Source organism: Gadus morhua, chromosome 23, assembly GCF_902167405.1.
Source record: "Gadus morhua chromosome 23, gadMor3.0, whole genome shotgun sequence".
Taxonomy (NCBI): Eukaryota; Metazoa; Chordata; class Actinopteri; order Gadiformes; family Gadidae; genus Gadus; species Gadus morhua.
Genome location: NC_044070.1, coordinates 7812935 through 7832027, shown reverse-complemented (window position 1 = coordinate 7832027; position 19093 = coordinate 7812935). Strand labels below are relative to the sequence as shown.

Genomic DNA, 19093 nt, shown 5'->3' with positions numbered 1-19093 from the left:
TTTCTTGATTGATACAAAATATGGTGGTGGTGGTGGTTGTGGTGGTGGTGGTGGTGGTGGTGGTGGTGGTGGTGGTGGTGGTGGTGGTGGTGGTGGTGGTGGTGGTGGTGGTGGTGGTGGTGGTAGAGGTTGTGAGGAGATGGTTAGGGTGAAGTGGGTCTATGGTGGTGGTGTTGAAGAGGCTCTATGGTGGTGGTGGTGAAGTGGGTCTATGGTGGTGGTGGTGAAGTGGGTCTATGGTGGTGGTGGTGAAGTGGGTCTATGGTGGTGGTGGTGAAGTGGGTCTATGGTGGTGGTGAAGTGGGTCTATGGTGGTGGTGGTGAAGTGGCTCTATGGTGGTGGTGGTGAAGTGGGTCTATGGTGGTGGTGGTGAAGTGGGTCTATGGTGGTGGTGGTGAAGTGGGTCTATGGTGGTGGTGGTGAAGTGGCTCTATGGTGGTGGTGGTGAAGTGGGTCTATGGTGGTGGTGGTGAAGTGGGTCTATGGTGGTGGTGGTGAAGTGGTTCTATGGTGGTGGTGGTGAAGTGGCTCTATGGTGGTGGTGGTGAAGTGGGTCTATGGTGGTGGTGAAGTGGGTCTATGGTGGTGGTGGTGAAGTGGCTCTATGGTGGTGGTGGTGAAGTGGGTCTATGGTGGTGGTGGTGAAGTGGCTCTATGGTGGTGGTGGTGAAGTGGCTCTATGGTGGTGGTGGTGAAGTGGCTCTATGGTGGTGGTGGTGAAGTGGGTCTATGGTGGTGGTGGTGAAGAGGGGGAGATGATGGTGCTGTGATGATGATAGTGGGGGTGGTGTTGAGCTGGTGGCAATGGAGTTGGGGTTGGTGGTAAGGTGGTGGTGTGATGCTAGGTTGGGTGGGGTGGGGGTGGTCATGATTGTGGGGGTAATGGTGAGGTGTTAGAGTTTGTAGTGGTGGGAGGATAGTGGTGGTGGTGATGGTGGTGGTGGTGGAGGTGGGTGGTGGCGAAGGGACTGCTGGCGCTGCGGTGGGGGGGGGGGGCTGACGGAAGTGATTGACGGGTGGTTTAAATGTGTTAGACTCAGAGGTTCAGAAGATCCCAGGAGGTCATGTGAGAAAGTGTGAGAATTAAAGTCGGTGGTACTTCAATAAGCAACCCCTGTGCCCTCTCACAACACCAGGCTCCTCTTCTTAGAAGATAAATGGAGCAAAGGGAAAATGGTTACGAGAGAAAGGGAAAGGTTTCTATTGGCTGAGGAGCCCAGAGGAGGGAAGTGAAGCCGCGAGGATGGCCCGCATGGCAGCAGAGATAAAGGAGGCTGGGTTTAAAAAAGACGCTTTATGGGGAAAACACCCTTTGTCTCTGAGATTTAGAGGGATTTGGCCTTTGAAAGAAACAAACAAATAACGTCCATATTCCCCAAACACTCAGTGACTCAGTCGCAATGACTCATACTTACACTATAGCTCCGTCTCATTGGCTGTTTGCTCTTCCGGCTGACTGACGGCCACGCAGAGCTGAGCTAACTTATGTAGCGAGAGAGGTGCTCTGCAGCGGAGGGAGAGTGGGGCTGACTCTCTTCCCTCTGCCCAGAAGAGTGCAGGATGTGGTGGTTGGTTTTGGGGGCCTTGTGATAGGACATACTGTTGGCTACACTCTATAACATGCCTTACCTTGGTTCACTACGAGTGCCTTCCTTTTACGGATACAAACATTTCGATGATGGGACGATGCAAATTTAGACAATGTGTACATATATTATGAGAGCTCACATCTGTTCAGCTATTTGTTTCCATATTCTGTTTGTTGGTCTTGTTCTAATGCATGGTTGGTTGTTTGAGGGTTAAAGGAAATAAAAAGATAATAAACGAAAACTATATTCTCTATGCCATACACAAATAACTGCCATTCCTCTTTTCAATTTCAGTTTCAATTTCAGTTTCACTTTCGGTTTCAGTTGCAAGAACCAAATATAAGAGGGCGCATCAACTTACTTGTGAACCCATTGACAGCCACACGGTTGGGATGGTAGAAGCCTCTCCGGCAGAGGCAGGTGTATTTGTCCAGGACGAACCCATGACCACCGATGGGCAGGCACTGAAAGCAGACGGAAAGCACACTTTGGTTAGTAGGGGTGGGGGAGAAACATCGATTCAAGTGAGTATCGGGATTCTTTGCCTCCCAAATACGAGTAAAGGATTGGGGAAAATTATTATTTTTATGAAAACAAATTAACCCAGAAATGTCAATGTAATCTAAGTGGGGACATAGTAATGGTACCTTCCTAAAGAGATGCCATCGTGGATTCCCCTATGGTTGATTTGCATCAAATAAGCCATTTTCAGATATAAAACAATTGTGGACCTATAGAACATCTACCCCCAGATTATACACATCAGGTAAAAGATATAATCACACGAATTGATTTGTTTTAAGGGTTGTAATATTGTGTCCTGAGGTCCCTGTCAATTCCCATCTCTACTGGTAAGGCATTGAGAGAACAAGACATGCTAACATGCAGAAGGCCAATTGCTCGCGCAATCACATTTTCACATTTCAAAATTCATACAATAACCCTAACCCGACCAGAAGCATACAAATGCATGCACCTGCAACACATACGCGAAGATCTCTACTCAACATTCAGAGAGGAAATTCAGAGAGGATATTCTAATTTGGAGAAGGCAATGTGATCTAATTAAGATTGATAGGACCTCAGCAAGGATTATCATATCCAGCACAAAGGAAGGTAACACTAAATTAATAACCAATTAAAAGGTGGTAAAAAACAATGTTTAATAAATGAACAGCCAAAATTGCTGAAATTGATTAAAAGTAAGTGATGACATTAAATTAGCCGTCTGAAGGTTATGAGGTTAAATTATTGAATTTGAGTTTTCGGTTTTCTGTACCTGCATGCAGTCGATATTAAATTAGAGGGGCTCTATCGTCAGGTGAGGACTGAGATAGCAGAGCGGAGTCACTAAGAGTCCAACCTGGCCCGGTTTCAGCTGCCGTTCGCCCCAATTAGCAGAGGTAATTAACATCTAGATGAAGAACCAAGCGTATTTGGTGCTTTAAAAAAAGGAACTGTTAATTCTCTGACTTCTGGGCTTTCCTCTGCTGTTCTGTGTGAAGAACACATTTAGGAAACTGATATAACACTATTGCATTCCCTGTGTATTACCTTCTTAATTTTTTCTATCTCTTCCTTCCTTCCTTCCTTCCTTCCTTCCTTCCTTCCATCCTGCCTTCCTTTCTTTGTTATTTCTTTAAGTTGCTAATTCCGCTGACACAAAGCATTCAACACAAAGTGATCCTCTGACCGAAGCTGTGCCTGCTTGGCCTACAGTGTAGACGCCACATCGGTTAACACCCAGCGTCCAGCATCTGTGATCGGGTCCCAGTGGTCAGAGGGCTCCGTCGGGTTGCTAAGCAGCTACATCTAAATCCAGCTCCAGTCCTGGAGCCCCGCATTGCACGCCTGGCTCTGCATGCCTGCACAGGGGCAGCTATTCCTGGGTCCACTGTCTCCCGCACCTGGGTGGAGGACTGGAGGTGTGAAGACATCTGAGCAGCAGACCAACGGGGGGGAGGGAAAGTATATGAAAGACACGTGCTCCTCCTCCGAGTGTTGGGTGCCAGAGAGAGGACAGTCTGATGGACGAGGCAATGGAGAGGATGTTGATCCACTGAATGTGGTGTCAACCATGCAAGTGTCCCCAGGCTAGTGCACAGCTGTTAGGGGTTGCGGTTTGACCCCGCTGGCGGCCATTGTCTCTCCCTTACCGTCAAGCTGCTTTGTGGGAGTTTTCAACATAAAGCCAAAACCTGGACATGAAATGCATGAAATGCAAGTCCACCAGTGCCCACTGAAAGTTTGTCCAACCCAAATGTTTGTCACACAACACACAATTGGCATGAAGTTAACCACAGTTCAACCCCTGTCAAGTCGATGCACGAACACAAGCTGTCCTATTGATGCTTGCATCACACGTCATTGTGTCTAGTACAAAGTCAGTGGAGCGCGTTGCCTATGTTATCAGTCCCACGTGGTAGGGGGGGCATATCATTAGCCGCCTTGCTCAAGGACGTCCCAGACAAGAACTCAGTGACATCCTTCTTGGTGGGACCTACACATTGTGTTATTATAATCTCTTCATTCTGATTGGCTCAAGTTGTTGCCAGCAGGTGACGATGTCATGTGATTCCACTACGGCTGGTGAAATAGTTTTGAAGCTTTGATATAGTTGCACAGGTTTTATATCAAAACGCACAGGAGACAAGACCCCTGTGAGTTTTATGATGTACCTCTAAACACACTTGAACAAGGACATTAGGCAAACACACTCACACAAGAACCAGGCATAATGCTTTGCAGCAAGGCTAACCAGTAGCTCATCTCTTTAACAGGTAGCACATTCAGCTCAATTTAGCCTCACCTGCTGGACGGAACGGACTGAGACGGGTGTCCTCTGGATCCGACTGTCTCTCTGTCTGTCCGTTTGTCTGTCTGTCTGTCTCTGTGGCATTTGCTAACACGTAAAAGTGCGTGCATGCTTTTTATTGATGGATTGTGGACCTGCATAATACTTAATACGCGTCAGGATGTGCATGGACGAGAGTGTGCACCACACACTGACAGATGAGGTATTATCTTAGGGCTACTCCATGCCTTTCCACAAAACAATGCATGCACACATATCAAATACAGACATGTATAAATGTTAATACAAGTAAGTGTGTGTGTGTGTGTGTGTGTGTGTGTGTGTGTGTGTGTGTGTGTGTGTGTGTGTGTGTGTGTGTGTGTGTGTGTGTGTGTGTGTGTGTGTGTGTGTGTGTGTGCGTGTGTGTGCGTGTGTGCGTGCGTGCTTGCGTGTGTGTGTCTCTGGGCCAGGAATAGCCCGGCTGTGTGGTGCCAGCGGCAGAGGCGGTGATTTATCTCTGTGGTGACCGGGGAGTGTGTTGAGCAGCGCACACCGTCTCCCTGCTACCTGCCATCAGTCACACCTGATCACCGTGGCAACGCTGCCGCCCGGAGACAGAGGGACACATTCACACGCACGCACACACGCACACACACACACACACACACACACACTCACACACACACACACACACACACACACACACACAGACACACACACACACACACACACACACACACACACACACACACACACACACACAAACAAACCCACACACATACACACAAACAAACCCACACACATACACCCACACAAACACACCCACAATCTCATTTCAAATAGGGCCCCTTGGGGCCGGGCGGTACAGCTTTGTGTGAGGGGCCCTTTGAGGTTACAAACATGTGTGTGTGTGTGTGTGTGTGTGCGTCTGTGTATTGGGGGGGGGGGGGGGGGATTTGGGTGTGTGCTACAAAGGATCTATTACGACTATTATTAGTAGTATTATATACTATTACTGTTATCTAATGCTGTGGATTGATCTTTGAGGGCATCATCACACTCAGAGTTTGAATAATAAAATGCACTTGAACTATAATAATGTGTTCCTTGTTCTTATTACCTGGATACACTGTAATTATCAGGATTAGATAGTACTAGTACTAAAACCACTAGAAATACTACTACTACAAGTGCAGGTAGCTTACGACTGTAGGGTAAGAAAGAGCACGAGAGAGAGAGAGCGAGAGAGGGAGAGCGAGAGCGAGAGAGCGAGAGCGAGAGCGAGAGCGAGAAAGAGAGAGATAGGATATTCTCAGTATATATTTTTACATACTGTATATACTACTATTAATCCCTGATTCCCTACTGCGACTACCTGCTACGACGTTGCAGTCGTAGCAGCTGGCAGTCATGTGTTCTCTGACCTTCTTATCTCCATGGTGACATGTCTGTGACCTGCAGCCATGGCCTTCTGATTGGTCGGTGGACCTACAGCAGGGTCCTTCTGTCAGAAAACTTAAGACGGGTCAAACTCTCTCTCCATGTAATCCACTGCCTACATAGCTTTCCCGCCCCCTTAACTCTATGTTTTATACGCCTGCTGCATCTCTCTCGTTTTTCTACCTACTGTGTCAGTCTCTCTCTAGTTCCTTCTGCCTCTGTAACTCTCTCGCCCCCTTTACTCTTTGTTTTACACCTACTGTAGGTATGACATAATGTATCATATAATAAATCATATCCTATATACATGTATATATATATATATATATATATATATATATATATATATATATATATATGCATGGGATATGACAGAATATAACCCCGTGTTGAGGCATGGGCACATGCTAATGAAGACGTGCACATGTCACATTACCACACACACGCACACATACACACACAAACATTCACAGACACACACACAAACATTGCCACACACATACACACACACAGTTTGACGTGACATCAAAGCCACTCTCCTCTCGCCCCCTCCCCGATATGATAAAACACACCCCAGATTCCACAGCTCCTGGTAAATGATATGGAGGGGTGGCCATCTTTGCTGACCGGGAAGCTAGCAGCAGCTAGTCCGCTAATGAGGACCCCCACTCCAGCACACCCCCCCCCCCCCCCGCCCAGCTCTCATACCCTGGGCCTAATCAGGTGGCGATTGGCCCCATGGTGGGCGTTCAGAGTGACCCTATGGAGCGCTTGGAGACCCCAAGTTGGAGGTGGGGGCTGCAGTCTCTGGCTGGAGACTAATTTACCCTATATGTGTGTGTGTGTGTGTGGGTGTGTGCGTGTGTGCGCACGCTTGTGCGTGCCTGTGTGTGTACGGTATGTGTGTGTGTGTGTGTGTGTGTGTGTGTGTGTGTGTGTGTGTGTGTGTGTGTGTGTGTGTGTGTGTGTTTATATATGAGTGTGCATTCGCATAATGTAAGTGCTTATACAAGCGTGCGTCACAATATGCCGTCTGTGTGCCTTTGCATGCATGTGCGTGTTTGCATGCATGTGCACCATGCACGTGTGTTAGTGCGTGTGTGTGTGTGCATGAGAAGGGGATGTGTGTGTGTGCGGCTCAGGGGAGACAGGAGGAGAAGCAGTCAGTTGGTTCAGCACCAGGAGAGTTCCTCACGGTCTGCTGAGCACATACACGCACGCACACACAAACACACGCACACACATCCGGAACATTTTTGAGTAACTTACGTAACAACGCCCCCTCCACTCACAGACCGCATGCACACACACACATAAGAACACACAGAGATACTAAATAAATAAACGCATTAAAGACCTCCAGGAAGAATACGCAGATTGTAAACCAAAATAAACACACACGCATAGCAAACACAATGTGAACACACAATCACAAAGAAAAACACACTAAGAGTACAAACAGACCCCCAAGCATGATAGGAAACAAACAGTAATCTATGTATTTGTGTTCATGTTGTGTGCATACTTCCTAGCGCACACAGTCACACACACACTCACACACACACACACACACACACACACACACACACACACACACACACACACACACAAACACACACACACACAAACACACAAACACACACACACACATACGTTATAAAGAAACAGGAAAGCATGTTCCTTCTCTCCGCTTGGCAGGAAGCTAGACATACAGACAGACAGAGAGACAGCATGCCAGTTAGCCAGGCTGTCAGCCAGACAAGCCCACAGGTCCATCCAAACAAGGTAAACTACCTCCTGTTAGCCCCAGAGCTGCTGGCCAGGAACAGGGCCCCTGGCTCTGGACGTCATCCAGAAGCAGAGCCTCTCTCTCCACGCCAGCCAGCTAAACCCCCTGGCCCAGGGGGGCGTTGGTGGGGGTTAAACACCGCCATCAGGCTACGGCTAGCATAGATAAACGCACCCGGCTTCATGTTTGCACCGCAAGAAGCCAGACACCGCAAGGCTTCTTCTGGAGATTATGGGAACAATGAAGTGTTGCTTTCCCCTGTTATAGGACTCGCATGCATGTGACTTGCATCACGCAGTGAATGACGTTTTTTATGCCCTGCACGTGCTGGAGAGTTTTCCACATGATGTGTGAATCTACACCCTGTGTGGGTGTCAGGTCAGAGGAGGTGAAGATCCCTCCACTGCGTGGAGAACAACACGTTTCCCATATTAACATGCAGTGGCGGGATCATGTTCGGCTCACCTCCTAGCATGCGCTATTTTCCCTGCAACGGAGCAACGTGTGCTCCTTCTCCGACCCCATGTATGTGCCTGACTAGCAGGTCGAAGATATATTTTCCCAACGATCCGTTTCTGAAGGGATTCTAGTAAAACGTCCGCCTTGTTTATCCCGATTGGCTCAGGGTCTTGATTAGTTCCTGATATTTGCATGCTATCCAGTCTGACCTGAGCATAGACAAATATTACTTGACTCGAGGTCGGAATTAAGAACGAGATTTTTATTTAGTCTGCAAGATTCAGACCGGGCACCTCATTATCGTTTCAACGTGCCAACGCATTCAGAGAGGGGTTATTGGACTCTGGGCCTCTGTCCAGAGTCCATGTGTGTGAGAGTCAGTTAGAGCCAGTGGATTGTTTGTGCGTCAGTGTTAGCCAGTAGATTGTGTGGGTTAATGTTGGCCATTCGATTTTGTGAGTTTGCTTAAACCAGTAGATTATGTGTGTTCCCTTTGCCAACAAATAGTGAGTTTTTGTGGCAGACTACTTAGTAAAATTTGTCAAATTTTTGGAGCCCAGTAACTTTCAAATCTCATCCAGAAAGGCACTAAGTCCGATTCCCAATGGCTAAAGTCAACCCTCATGTAGGCTCCTTGAGCAAGCTGCTTGACTCCTCCTTAATGACTTGTATCTGAGAATGTCTGCCGATGGACTAAATAGCGAAAAGTAAACCCTTGATATCATCCTAAAACACAAGTCCACAAACCATTGCTATGGAATTCATTCCGTGTTAATCATCCTCATCAACTGCAGTGCGTAATCACAGCTTGGGTCAAATAAATGATAGATCATTAGCAATGGTAGATCATCAGCAATTAGCTTTAACACAGTTGAGGGGGACATATTCTAGAATGTAGCAATGCAAAGAATATTTAAATTGCTAATAAGGATACTGAAATTGTTCGCTACAGCTGTTTAGCTGTTTTGTTTACTGACGTGGTATATGATATATATATGCCACGTTCATTGATGTATTTGATGTAATGGACGTAAGAACCAGGTAACAGAAAAGCACAACATCAGGGAATCTGATGGTTCATTCCAATCTCCCTTTGGAATGAACAGAAGTAACTAATGGAACTGGCTTACTAAAAATACTAGCATAACTAGCTAAGATGCGTTTGATTCCTACATCTTCCTCCTCAATCACATCCCATTCTAGGGAACGTGACAGATGGTTATATGAAGTTTTGGATTTCTATCGTGTGTATATATATTGTGCAGAAGTATAATCTACTTCAGGGGGTACTCTTTGGTGGCGGAAAACCCTTTTGCCTCTCTGTTCCGTCTACTTTAATAGGGTTTCACGCTCCAATAGACGCCGGTGCTGAATTACTCCAAAGGCCTATTCCTATTCCTCTGCTGCTAATCATTAGGCGCTCGTGAATCGCTTGGCCACGTTTTTTTACCTTTGACTAAGCATTCTATAAATACAGACTTTTACGCCTGACGAGTAATAAAATACAAATAAAGAAAACTCCATTCCCAGTTCCATTAGATCAGTCACGGAACACGGAGCCCCGTCCCCCCAGGTTCCCCCGGCCCCGGAACCCACAGCCGCGTGCAGCGGAGTGGGGGTTTCTGTCATGCGTTTGTGTGGTGTGTTTGTGGTGTGTGGATTTGTGTGTGTGTGTGTGTGTGGGTGGGTGTGAGTGGGTGTGTGTGGTGTGTGGATTTGTGTGTGTGTGTGTGTGTGTGTGTGTGCGTGCGTGTGTGCGTGCGTGCGTGCGTGCGTGCGTGCGTGCGTGCGTGCGTGCGTGCGTGCGTGCGTGCGTGCGTGCGTGCGTGCGTGCGTGCCGTCGGCCTGCTCCGTCTTTCCCAGGTACAATGCCTTGTTCAGAGTAGAGGGAGGGGGGGGAGGCCTCCCGGGGCGTGCGAGGCAGGGCTATTTATAGCTAACGACCAGGGGGTGGGGGTGACTAGAGGAGGAGGACGGGGGGGGGGGGGTGGGGGGGGTGGAGAGGAAGGAGTAAGCATTTTCTCTGTGTTTTCGTTCTCATTATCGAGGGAACACTTGAGCTGCGAGGCGGACAGAAATAGACGAGGAAAGACGTGATACCCTCCCAAAACAACCGTTCAACCGTTTCTTATGTAAATAAATGTTTAAAAACGTCTATACATGCGCGTTTGAATTAACCGTGATGAAGTCACTGGGAGGAGGCATGGGGTCATGTTCTCTACGGAAAACATCGCTGAAACCTATTGGCTCGGCTCTATCTGGTCTCTCTGTCCTCCTGTCTGTCTGCCACGGTGTCTGTTCGTCAGTTTGCCGGACCATCCGTATGTCCTTCTGCCTGTACGTCTGTCAGTCCATAGCTTTTTTAACCTTGGTGTGCAAGGTGATGGTGGACAACATAGGAGGATGTCCTGATGGAGACTATACATTTGCAGCAGTGGGTTGGGTATTTGCAGGATGTGGAGGGAGGGGAGATGTTGAACACTGATTGCTCCATTAGTTCACCATCGCAAAGGTAGAGTGCGGCGTTATCGCGGCGTGATTGAGGCGTCAGCCAAGGTCAAGATATGGTGGTCAATGAAAAGACAGCCCCTCCAAGATGTTTCATAATAACACGATGAAGAAGGCCAAAAATAACTGCTCAGAGTCTCATCGAATGAACACACAGAGATTAGTGCTCCAACTGTTTCCTCACACAGCCTGCTCCACATTACGTGTCGAGGACAAAATGATCTCGCCAATGCCTTCTCTTGGTTCATTAGTGTACAGGTAAAGTGTCCTTCGATGACTTAGTCGGGCAAACAATTATTGCAGCAGTTGTTTCAAATGTACTTTGTCTACTGGTTACTTTCCAACTGGGCATTATTTGGTCTTAAAGGGGGAAATTTTACAATACCAGATCCAGTATAGATCTAGGTGGAAATGCCCACTAGTGATGTCATATGGGGCAGATTTTCGAAACGGCTTGTAAGGCTAATCACACTCACACCTGGTGGTATAATATGTCCCCTTTAAACAATACAAAAATTAGGTGTAATATTTACTTCTGTTAATAATAATGACACATCTACGCCACTAGTTCTGAGCGATAAGCTAATTGATTGAAACATTCATCATTGGAGAACGGCAAACTCCAACACGCAAGCCGATCCAAAGACTTTGACGGGGAAAAAGGGAATGGAGCAACGCAGTGATGGGTTAGGGTTAGAGGTGCTGTTGGAGCGAATAGTGTCTTGATTCAAGATTGGTGCCCAACCTTCCCCTGCTTGGCTTTAAAACCTGTGTAAAGGGCCGGTGGTTGTCCACCAGGCGTCATTACAAGCCTTTTTCAAAATCCACCCTCAGGTGATATCCATAATGGGTGTGTCTGCCCCGATGTATGGCAGCGTGCCCGCCAAGCCAAGTGGTATATAGGCTTCGTCTTATTCACTGTATAATCCTGGCCACTTACCTATTCATATAGGAGGAATGAGGAAAGCTTATTTTAAAGTTTTCATACTGGGCCGCAGCCAGCTCCATCGCAGTATTGCGACATGTCGTTTATTTTCCCTGACAGGAGAAGGCACGCCCCGGCCAAAGTGGCCCGATTGATTTTCCTGCAGCCGGAATTTCCAGTCATTACTGCAAGATAAATGTTCTTCTTGGAGGAATTTGTAACATTAATAATAATAGCATATTTTCAATATTGTATTCTTTCTGTCTGTGTTTCTCTTTCCTGCCACACCACGCCTTCCCTCGCTCTCTAATCCATCCAAATGGATTTTGACAAAGTAAAGATTAATGTAAAAAGAATGTGTTCTCTATCGATGGTGTTCAACACAGCATGAAGAAGGTGTGAAAGAAAGAGAAGGTCTCTCTTGAAAAAGAGTTTTAATCTCAATGAGACTTTTTACCTGGTAAAATAAAGGTTAAAAAGAAAGTCTGAAGGTTTGAGGTTTTGAACCGCAGATCTTCCAGTCTATTATGGCTTTCCATGAGGAAGGTGCCCCCGCCCTAACCTTTACCTACTCCTTAATGATATGCATCTAAAACTCACTGTAAGCCGATTTGGTCTGCTGAATAACTAATCAGTAAAGACTGAGTAACAGCTCCTCAGAGATGTTATAGCTCTCTTCCAGTCGACCGGCCCATCTGACAGCGATGGCTGAGACACCATCACTCTACTACCACAAGAAGCCTGTGTACAGGAACGCAGAGCACCACAGAAACACATTAAAAAGCCATTATCCACATTTTGGTGGAAAATAACCACTTTAACATGAAAACAGAGAGCAATGAACCCAAAACAATTCCCCGGTTGCATATAAATGGCTTCCCGACACCGTTAATTTGGTTTCACACCAGCGTGGTGATGTGGATCCAGATTATTCCGCAATGTTCTAATAATAGTTCAGATGTTGATAGCTCAACGGCTACGCACCCCCCCACACACACATACAAACACACACACACACACGGACACCATACAGAGAGCTGACCGACCAACCAACCAACCGACCGAGACATAGAGAGAGAGACGGACATAGAGATAGACAGATGAATAGAGAGAGGGATATGGCTGATAGATAGATACGTCTATAGATGGATGGATGGATGGATGGATGGATGGATGGATGGATGGATGGATGGATGGATGGATGGATGGATGGATGGATGGATGGATGGATGGATGGATGGATGGATGGATGGATGGATGGATGGATGGATGGATGGATGGATGGATGGATAGATGGATAGATAGACAGACAGACAGACAGACAGACAGACAGACAGACAGACAGACAGACAGACAGACAGACAGACAGACAGACAGACAGACAGACAGACAGACAGACAGACAGACAGACAGATAGATAGATAGATAGACAGATAGATAGATAGATAGACAGCGCCAAAATTCAGACAGACAAACAAACACATACAAGCACTAGCACAACAGGATTGTGTACAGTATTGGCTCTCACAGCATGGTGAGTCTCATGTGTGCGGGTGTGTGTGCATAGTGATTAATTATTCAGGACGACTCACTGCCGTCCATTACATCACATGTATTATGAAGCACATTTTCGAAATTCTATCAGTGTTAATGGAGGACTAAGGTAATGGGTAAGCAGTATTAGGGCCATGGCAAAGACCAGATTACCAGTATCACAGCAACAGTAGACACTAGTGTCACCAGTATAACAGATCGCAACGTCACCAGTATCGACATACAACCATAATGTTGCCTCTTCCTGTCTTTGTTTTAGTCCGGTGCTGTGAACTACCCCCTCCCCAACCTCAAACAACTCCACTTAATTTAACGACAGATCACCAGGATCAGAGATCAATAGCGATCATCTTGGGTTAAAAATGTGCCCAATGATACAGTGTGATAATAGCAGGTCTATGCAACTGCAATTGAGTTGAGATTTACTTTACTCACAGTATGTGACAAAGAGATTAGCTAAACTAGGCTGTTGATTGATTGGTCGGTTGATCACTTCTTGTGACATCTTATTTCCAAGCGTAACTTTTCAGGTTGCCATGCCAACCAAAATTGTAGCAATGTTCACTGATGGCCACCGATAACACATGTATTCACTTCCAGTTTTTCACTTTCGAAGACAAAGATGTCAGAGTCTGTTTCCCGGACCGTAGAGGCGGTTTGAGTTCATTGTTTAGACAGTTTAACTTGTTTTTGTGTTTCCTTAACACGGCTCGCACCATGTTTCTTTGGCTGGCATTAAATACGTTAAAGCGTAGGTAAGATTTGAGAGTTGTAAAGCGGGAGGGAGCAGAAAAGAACAGAAGAATTCTGCACAATCAGAAGAAGGCGCGCACTCAACTTAAAATAGACTTTCTCACAGAGCATTTCGCTGACTAACGGCAGACAAAGTCGTATTTCTAGCAAACTACACTACATCTCTTCCTTTTACCTACAGCACCTTTAAATTGTTCATACCAACTGTACATGTTCCAAGAGAGAGATGTCTGTTCTGATTGGCGGTTATTTAGTAGAAGTGTAGTGTAGAAGCAGTATATTAGCTCCTAATGTGGGCCTGAGAAGCCCTTTCGCTCAGTAATGGGGGCTTAAGTGCTCTACAAATAAAGTGGACGAGAGACTTGACAGTAAATCCTCCATGGGGATAATTCAACTTCACCGTTAAAAGAAAACCTTAAAGGGATATGCCGAGATATCTTTTAATTGGCGGTTGCCCGTCTTACCCAAATTCAGACGAGTTGTTTAATCCAAACTAATCATTGTGCATCCAGAAGGTGTGTTCTCTGGGTTAGCATTGAATTTCTGTTAGCAGCCTCCGTTGACTTCTAGAGTTACAGTAGCCTAGCTCCTGTTAATTTTCACTTTGAATTACTTTCCAAAGATCTCCAATGTGTTCCGAAAAGCCGCTTACTCAAACAACACAACAAGATTGTACTTTGTCGAGAAACTAGGGCTGGGCAAGTTAATGCGTTAATAACGCGTTAAATATGCATTCACGCAATCATATTTTAAAGCGATTAATACAAATTGACGCATTAACGCAAGCGCTCCTATTTAGTTTGAAAGGTTTTGCCCACAGAATGTCAACATTCATATCAGAAATATTTTTTGGTTTTAGTTCCACTTTACATTCAATTACACTTGCAGCGTGCAACTTGCAAGTGACAGCCTGTTTACAATTCCCAAATCTGTGGCACTACTTATTTAAATTTAACAACACTTGGAGTAACTGTTGGTTTACAATTGTACTAATTAACTGCCTGTTTAAAATTCATAAAAATCTGTGCTGTTCCGAAAGTTTCATAATCAGCCCACACTGAGTGAGTCAATAAAACTCCCTCAAGATCACTTGATCTAGTTTTTGCTTATTAATTACATTTGTTATGAATGATAATTCGTCATTCCATTTGATAATCTCATTTAGAGTGGAATTAAAATGTAATTTTAAAATTGTGATTAATCACGAGATAACTCACCTATTGGTGAGTTATCTCACAGTTATCTAACTCACCTATTGGTGAGTTATCGCGTGCTGTTATCTATGCTGTTAATCGTGATTAAAACTATTAATTTTTGCCCAGCCCTCCTGTTGACATTTAAATATCAAACATCTTATAACTGTTGACATCACAAGTTGCCAGTTTAACCTGTAGGCAGCTTAGAGCACGGTATCTCACCCCTATCTGCACCTTAATGACCTAAAGCTGAAATCACTGTCCCATTTGACAACAATGCCTGGCGGCTAAATAACTAAATAATTAATCGTAAATAGACGTAGCACAGTGCGTTTGTAGGCGACCGTTGAGCTTTATGGCAGTCCAAGGAAGAGCAAATCAATGACCATTTGGGTCAGTGTCTTCAACACACTCACCTCCATGGTGGTTAGGTTGCATCGATGGGTTCCTGCAAACCAGCCGTCGGTGGAGCACTGGTCGATATCTACATCCTGTAGATTAATGTCCACGCGCACCACACCCCTGGAACGGAGAGGAGAGGAGCATTAAGTCCCTATTAAGAAGTGAAGGAAGGCGATTCGGTCTATAATGAGACAGGAACTACTGAGACTGTAAACTAAAATACAATAAGCTACATGCAATAACATAAAAAGAAGAGATAGCGCTGGTTTTAATGATGTTTTTATATAGTATTTAGTATGTAGATAGTATTTATTGTGAATATGTTATGTTTTCGTTTATGATAATTGTTAAAAAAAAATTCTCCTGATGATCTCTTCGTTCGCTACAAAGATAAGTTAAAAACATTATTTTATAGTAGACCTCCCTGAATTGACGAGTTACTCTGATAGCAAAGCGCTAAACGGCTAGCGGACGTGCCACGCATCCGAAAGCCGTACCAGCCCCAGGCTAAAAGGTTGTTAGACAAGCTTTCTCTCCTGCTAAACACACGGTTAGCTTGTGTTTGAAGATGTTGCGCATGGCACAATAAAAGCCTGTGATAGTGTCGTTCACATGACATTCCAGATAATGAAGCCCAATAGAAATAAAGAGCTTCAGAGCGCCTGAGTGACGTCTCGGTGAAAACAGCTTTGTGCTTTTCCGTCGCAGGGTTAGCTAAAATCATATTTCTCTGGATGGGCTGTCACTAGCACTTTATTGCTCTTTCAATTTTCCTCACACTTACACACAGACACAGAAGCACACACAGACACGCACACACACACACCCACACACACACACACACACACAAATATCACACACACAAACACACGCACACAAATATCACACACACACAAAATATCAAACAATATCACACGCACACTCACACACACAATATCACACACCGAACACACATTATTGTATTTGGTGAATGTGAGGACAATCAATTTATCGTCACTTCAGAAGACCACCCTTCAACCACTTTGAAATAAATCCAGCAGTATAAATAATGTCCTCATCACTATTATCACTTGAGGGAATGAAGACATTTCGCACATAAACGCCCGTGATACGGTTAAGAATGATGTAACTCGTTTCAACAAGAACATAACATCACGCCGGATCCCACAACGCACACACACCCACACGCACACACCCACACACACACACACACACACACCTACACACACAAACAGCATTCTGCTGGTGCAGCACATTCCGGAGGTGCAGGAGAGTGGTTTGCCAGTTGAGCGGCGGGCGGTTCTAACCACCGCCGCGGTTAATAACGTCCACGGCGACCTACTTGCCCCCAGGCTAGATGAGCTCATCACATTGAGCCACGCGGCTCCTCGCGGCGCCAGGAGACATTACCTCCGCCTCACGACCTGTCTTATGTCATCATGTTCGGACTCACATGGCCACTCAGTGCTGCTTTAACATCTTGTAGTATAAGCACTCATACACAAACATACACATACAGGGGTGTTCACAGGAGCCCCCCCCACACACACACACAGACACACACATACACACACACACATACACACACAAACACACACACACACACACACACACACACATACAAACATGGATGGTTACTGGAGCTTACACACCCTCACACACACACGCACACACATACAGACACAAACGCACACAAACACACAAATACATACTCTACATGGTTGTTAACAGGAGCCCACACACACGCAAAACACACAAAATACATGAATGTACGCATAGTACACCCAAACACACAAACGTACAAACAAACACACACATACATGAGTGTACACATAGTATACACATACACACACACACAACATTTATGCATGTCAAAATTGGTCACAGGAGTACACACGGTTGTTCGCATGAGCATAAATACCAAACACACACATTTGCTTACACAACAGGGCACAAACACAAATGCACAAAAGCATATAGATTCACTCAAAGACATGTGCACTCAATCTCACAGACACACACACATTGCAGGGCTGGTCCTCTCTCTGAAGTAATGCGGTGAATGCAAATAAGTCTTTAATCACGATCTACTACTACATGATGTCAAGCTTTCCGGAGGCACGTAGAGGATGATGTTGTCTTCTTTCAACAGCGTGTATGTTTTCCTTAGCTCCTGAATCCCCGGGTGAAGAGTGTAAACACAAGGTATACAGATGGCACGTTCAAATCAAAGGCTTGTGAGGAGAAGAACAAAGTGTGCTCGGTGCAGTCATGTGCACGTATGGGGACATAGAGAGAGAGATGGGGACACCTCTGCGAAAGAGAACCAAATGTCCACGTGATTAAATGTGCATTAGAATTAACACTTACAGTTGAATATAATGGGATTCACAGGGCTGTTCTAGCTCGGGTCCCAGGGGGTCTAGGGACAGGGGGGTCGGTGGGGCCTATGGTTGCTGGTCGAGCCTGAAGGCTCATCACAGCAAGATAGAGACAGTTAAACAGATGTTCTCTCTCTCTCTCTCTCTCTCTCTCTCTCTCTCTCTCTCTCTCTCTCTCCCTCTCTCTCTCTCTCTCTCTCTCTCTCTCTCTCTCTCCCTCTCTCTCTCTCTCTCTCTCTCTCTCTCTCCTGTGCTAATTTAGGGGCTTGAGGGGGCCATACTTAAGGGACCCTATGGTTCTTTCCTTTTGATAAACCACCAAAGTGCATGGCTTGTGTGTTATTGTTAGCTCAAGCATGATGTGGTACAGTGGCATTACGTAAACTCACGTCGCTTTGATTCTGAGGAGGTCTTCTGACCTATAAAATAAGGTTATTCACAGTAAGTGTATCGAGAGAAAGGGCCTCCTCCTCTGTGTCTTTATCCCAAGATGGCCTTTGAGGTCGGGTTAAATGAACATTGAATACTACATCCTGAGCACCATACAGATTAAACTTTGGCATTGTTGAATAAGATGGTGATACAAATGGGGTTTTTAAGCCAAAGGAGAACATGATTGAGGAGGAGAGGTGCGTATACACTGTCACCGCTAATTTGATAGCAAATCCATTTCTCCAGTGCAGTGGGGCCTGGGTGGTTCTGGTGGGAAGATATAGTTCAGTAAAGGGATTACTGGCCAGCTTCAAAGACGAAGAACTGGTTAATTCCGTTGGTCTTCTGTTACGAGCTGTCCAGATTATAAATAGTTGTAGGCTATACAGGCAGCATAAAGAAAACTTAAAAGGAATAAAAGGAGTTGATCTCTCAACTGTACTTGAGCTCATCTCCTTAAAGTGTAAACTGTTAGTAATGCTAAAGTATAATTCAATTATTATACTGGGCTGTATCCAACAGAATATAGGAAAGATTAACAGTCAAGACGTATGACTTGATGCACTTAAATGGGAACAAAAATAAAAATTAAGTAATGTAAATAAATCTAAGACTTAGATTGAATGTGTTTAGTTTTGTTTAAGTGTGAAAAGCTTCATGTCCAACTAATTGGCCTGTGATTATGCTGAGCTATTAATATCCAACATTTAGAACAATTTAAAAAGGCCCACACATTTAACCTCCTTTAACATCCAACCCCAGGGGGATGAGCACAATGTAATTTTAGAGACGATTAACGATCCGTTGTACTAATTTTTAATTGCAAAACCTGCCACAGCATTTCATCCATTAAGGTCAGACATTAATCGT

At 45.3% G+C, this 19093-nt stretch overlaps 1 protein-coding gene across 1 annotated transcript in view; it reads right to left on the bottom strand.

The window, feature by feature from the left end:
* gpr158a (G protein-coupled receptor 158a) overlaps positions 1–19093 on the bottom strand; it is a 51049-nt gene that overhangs the window by 24844 nt on the left and 7112 nt on the right. Inside the window, exons 2-3 of the mRNA XM_030349423.1 lie at positions 15425–15530; positions 1952–2054 (exon numbers count right to left, since the gene is read on the bottom strand). Coding sequence (XP_030205283.1) covers positions 1952–2054; positions 15425–15530 — 209 coding nt within the window. The remainder of the gene's footprint in view (positions 1–1951; positions 2055–15424; positions 15531–19093) is intronic.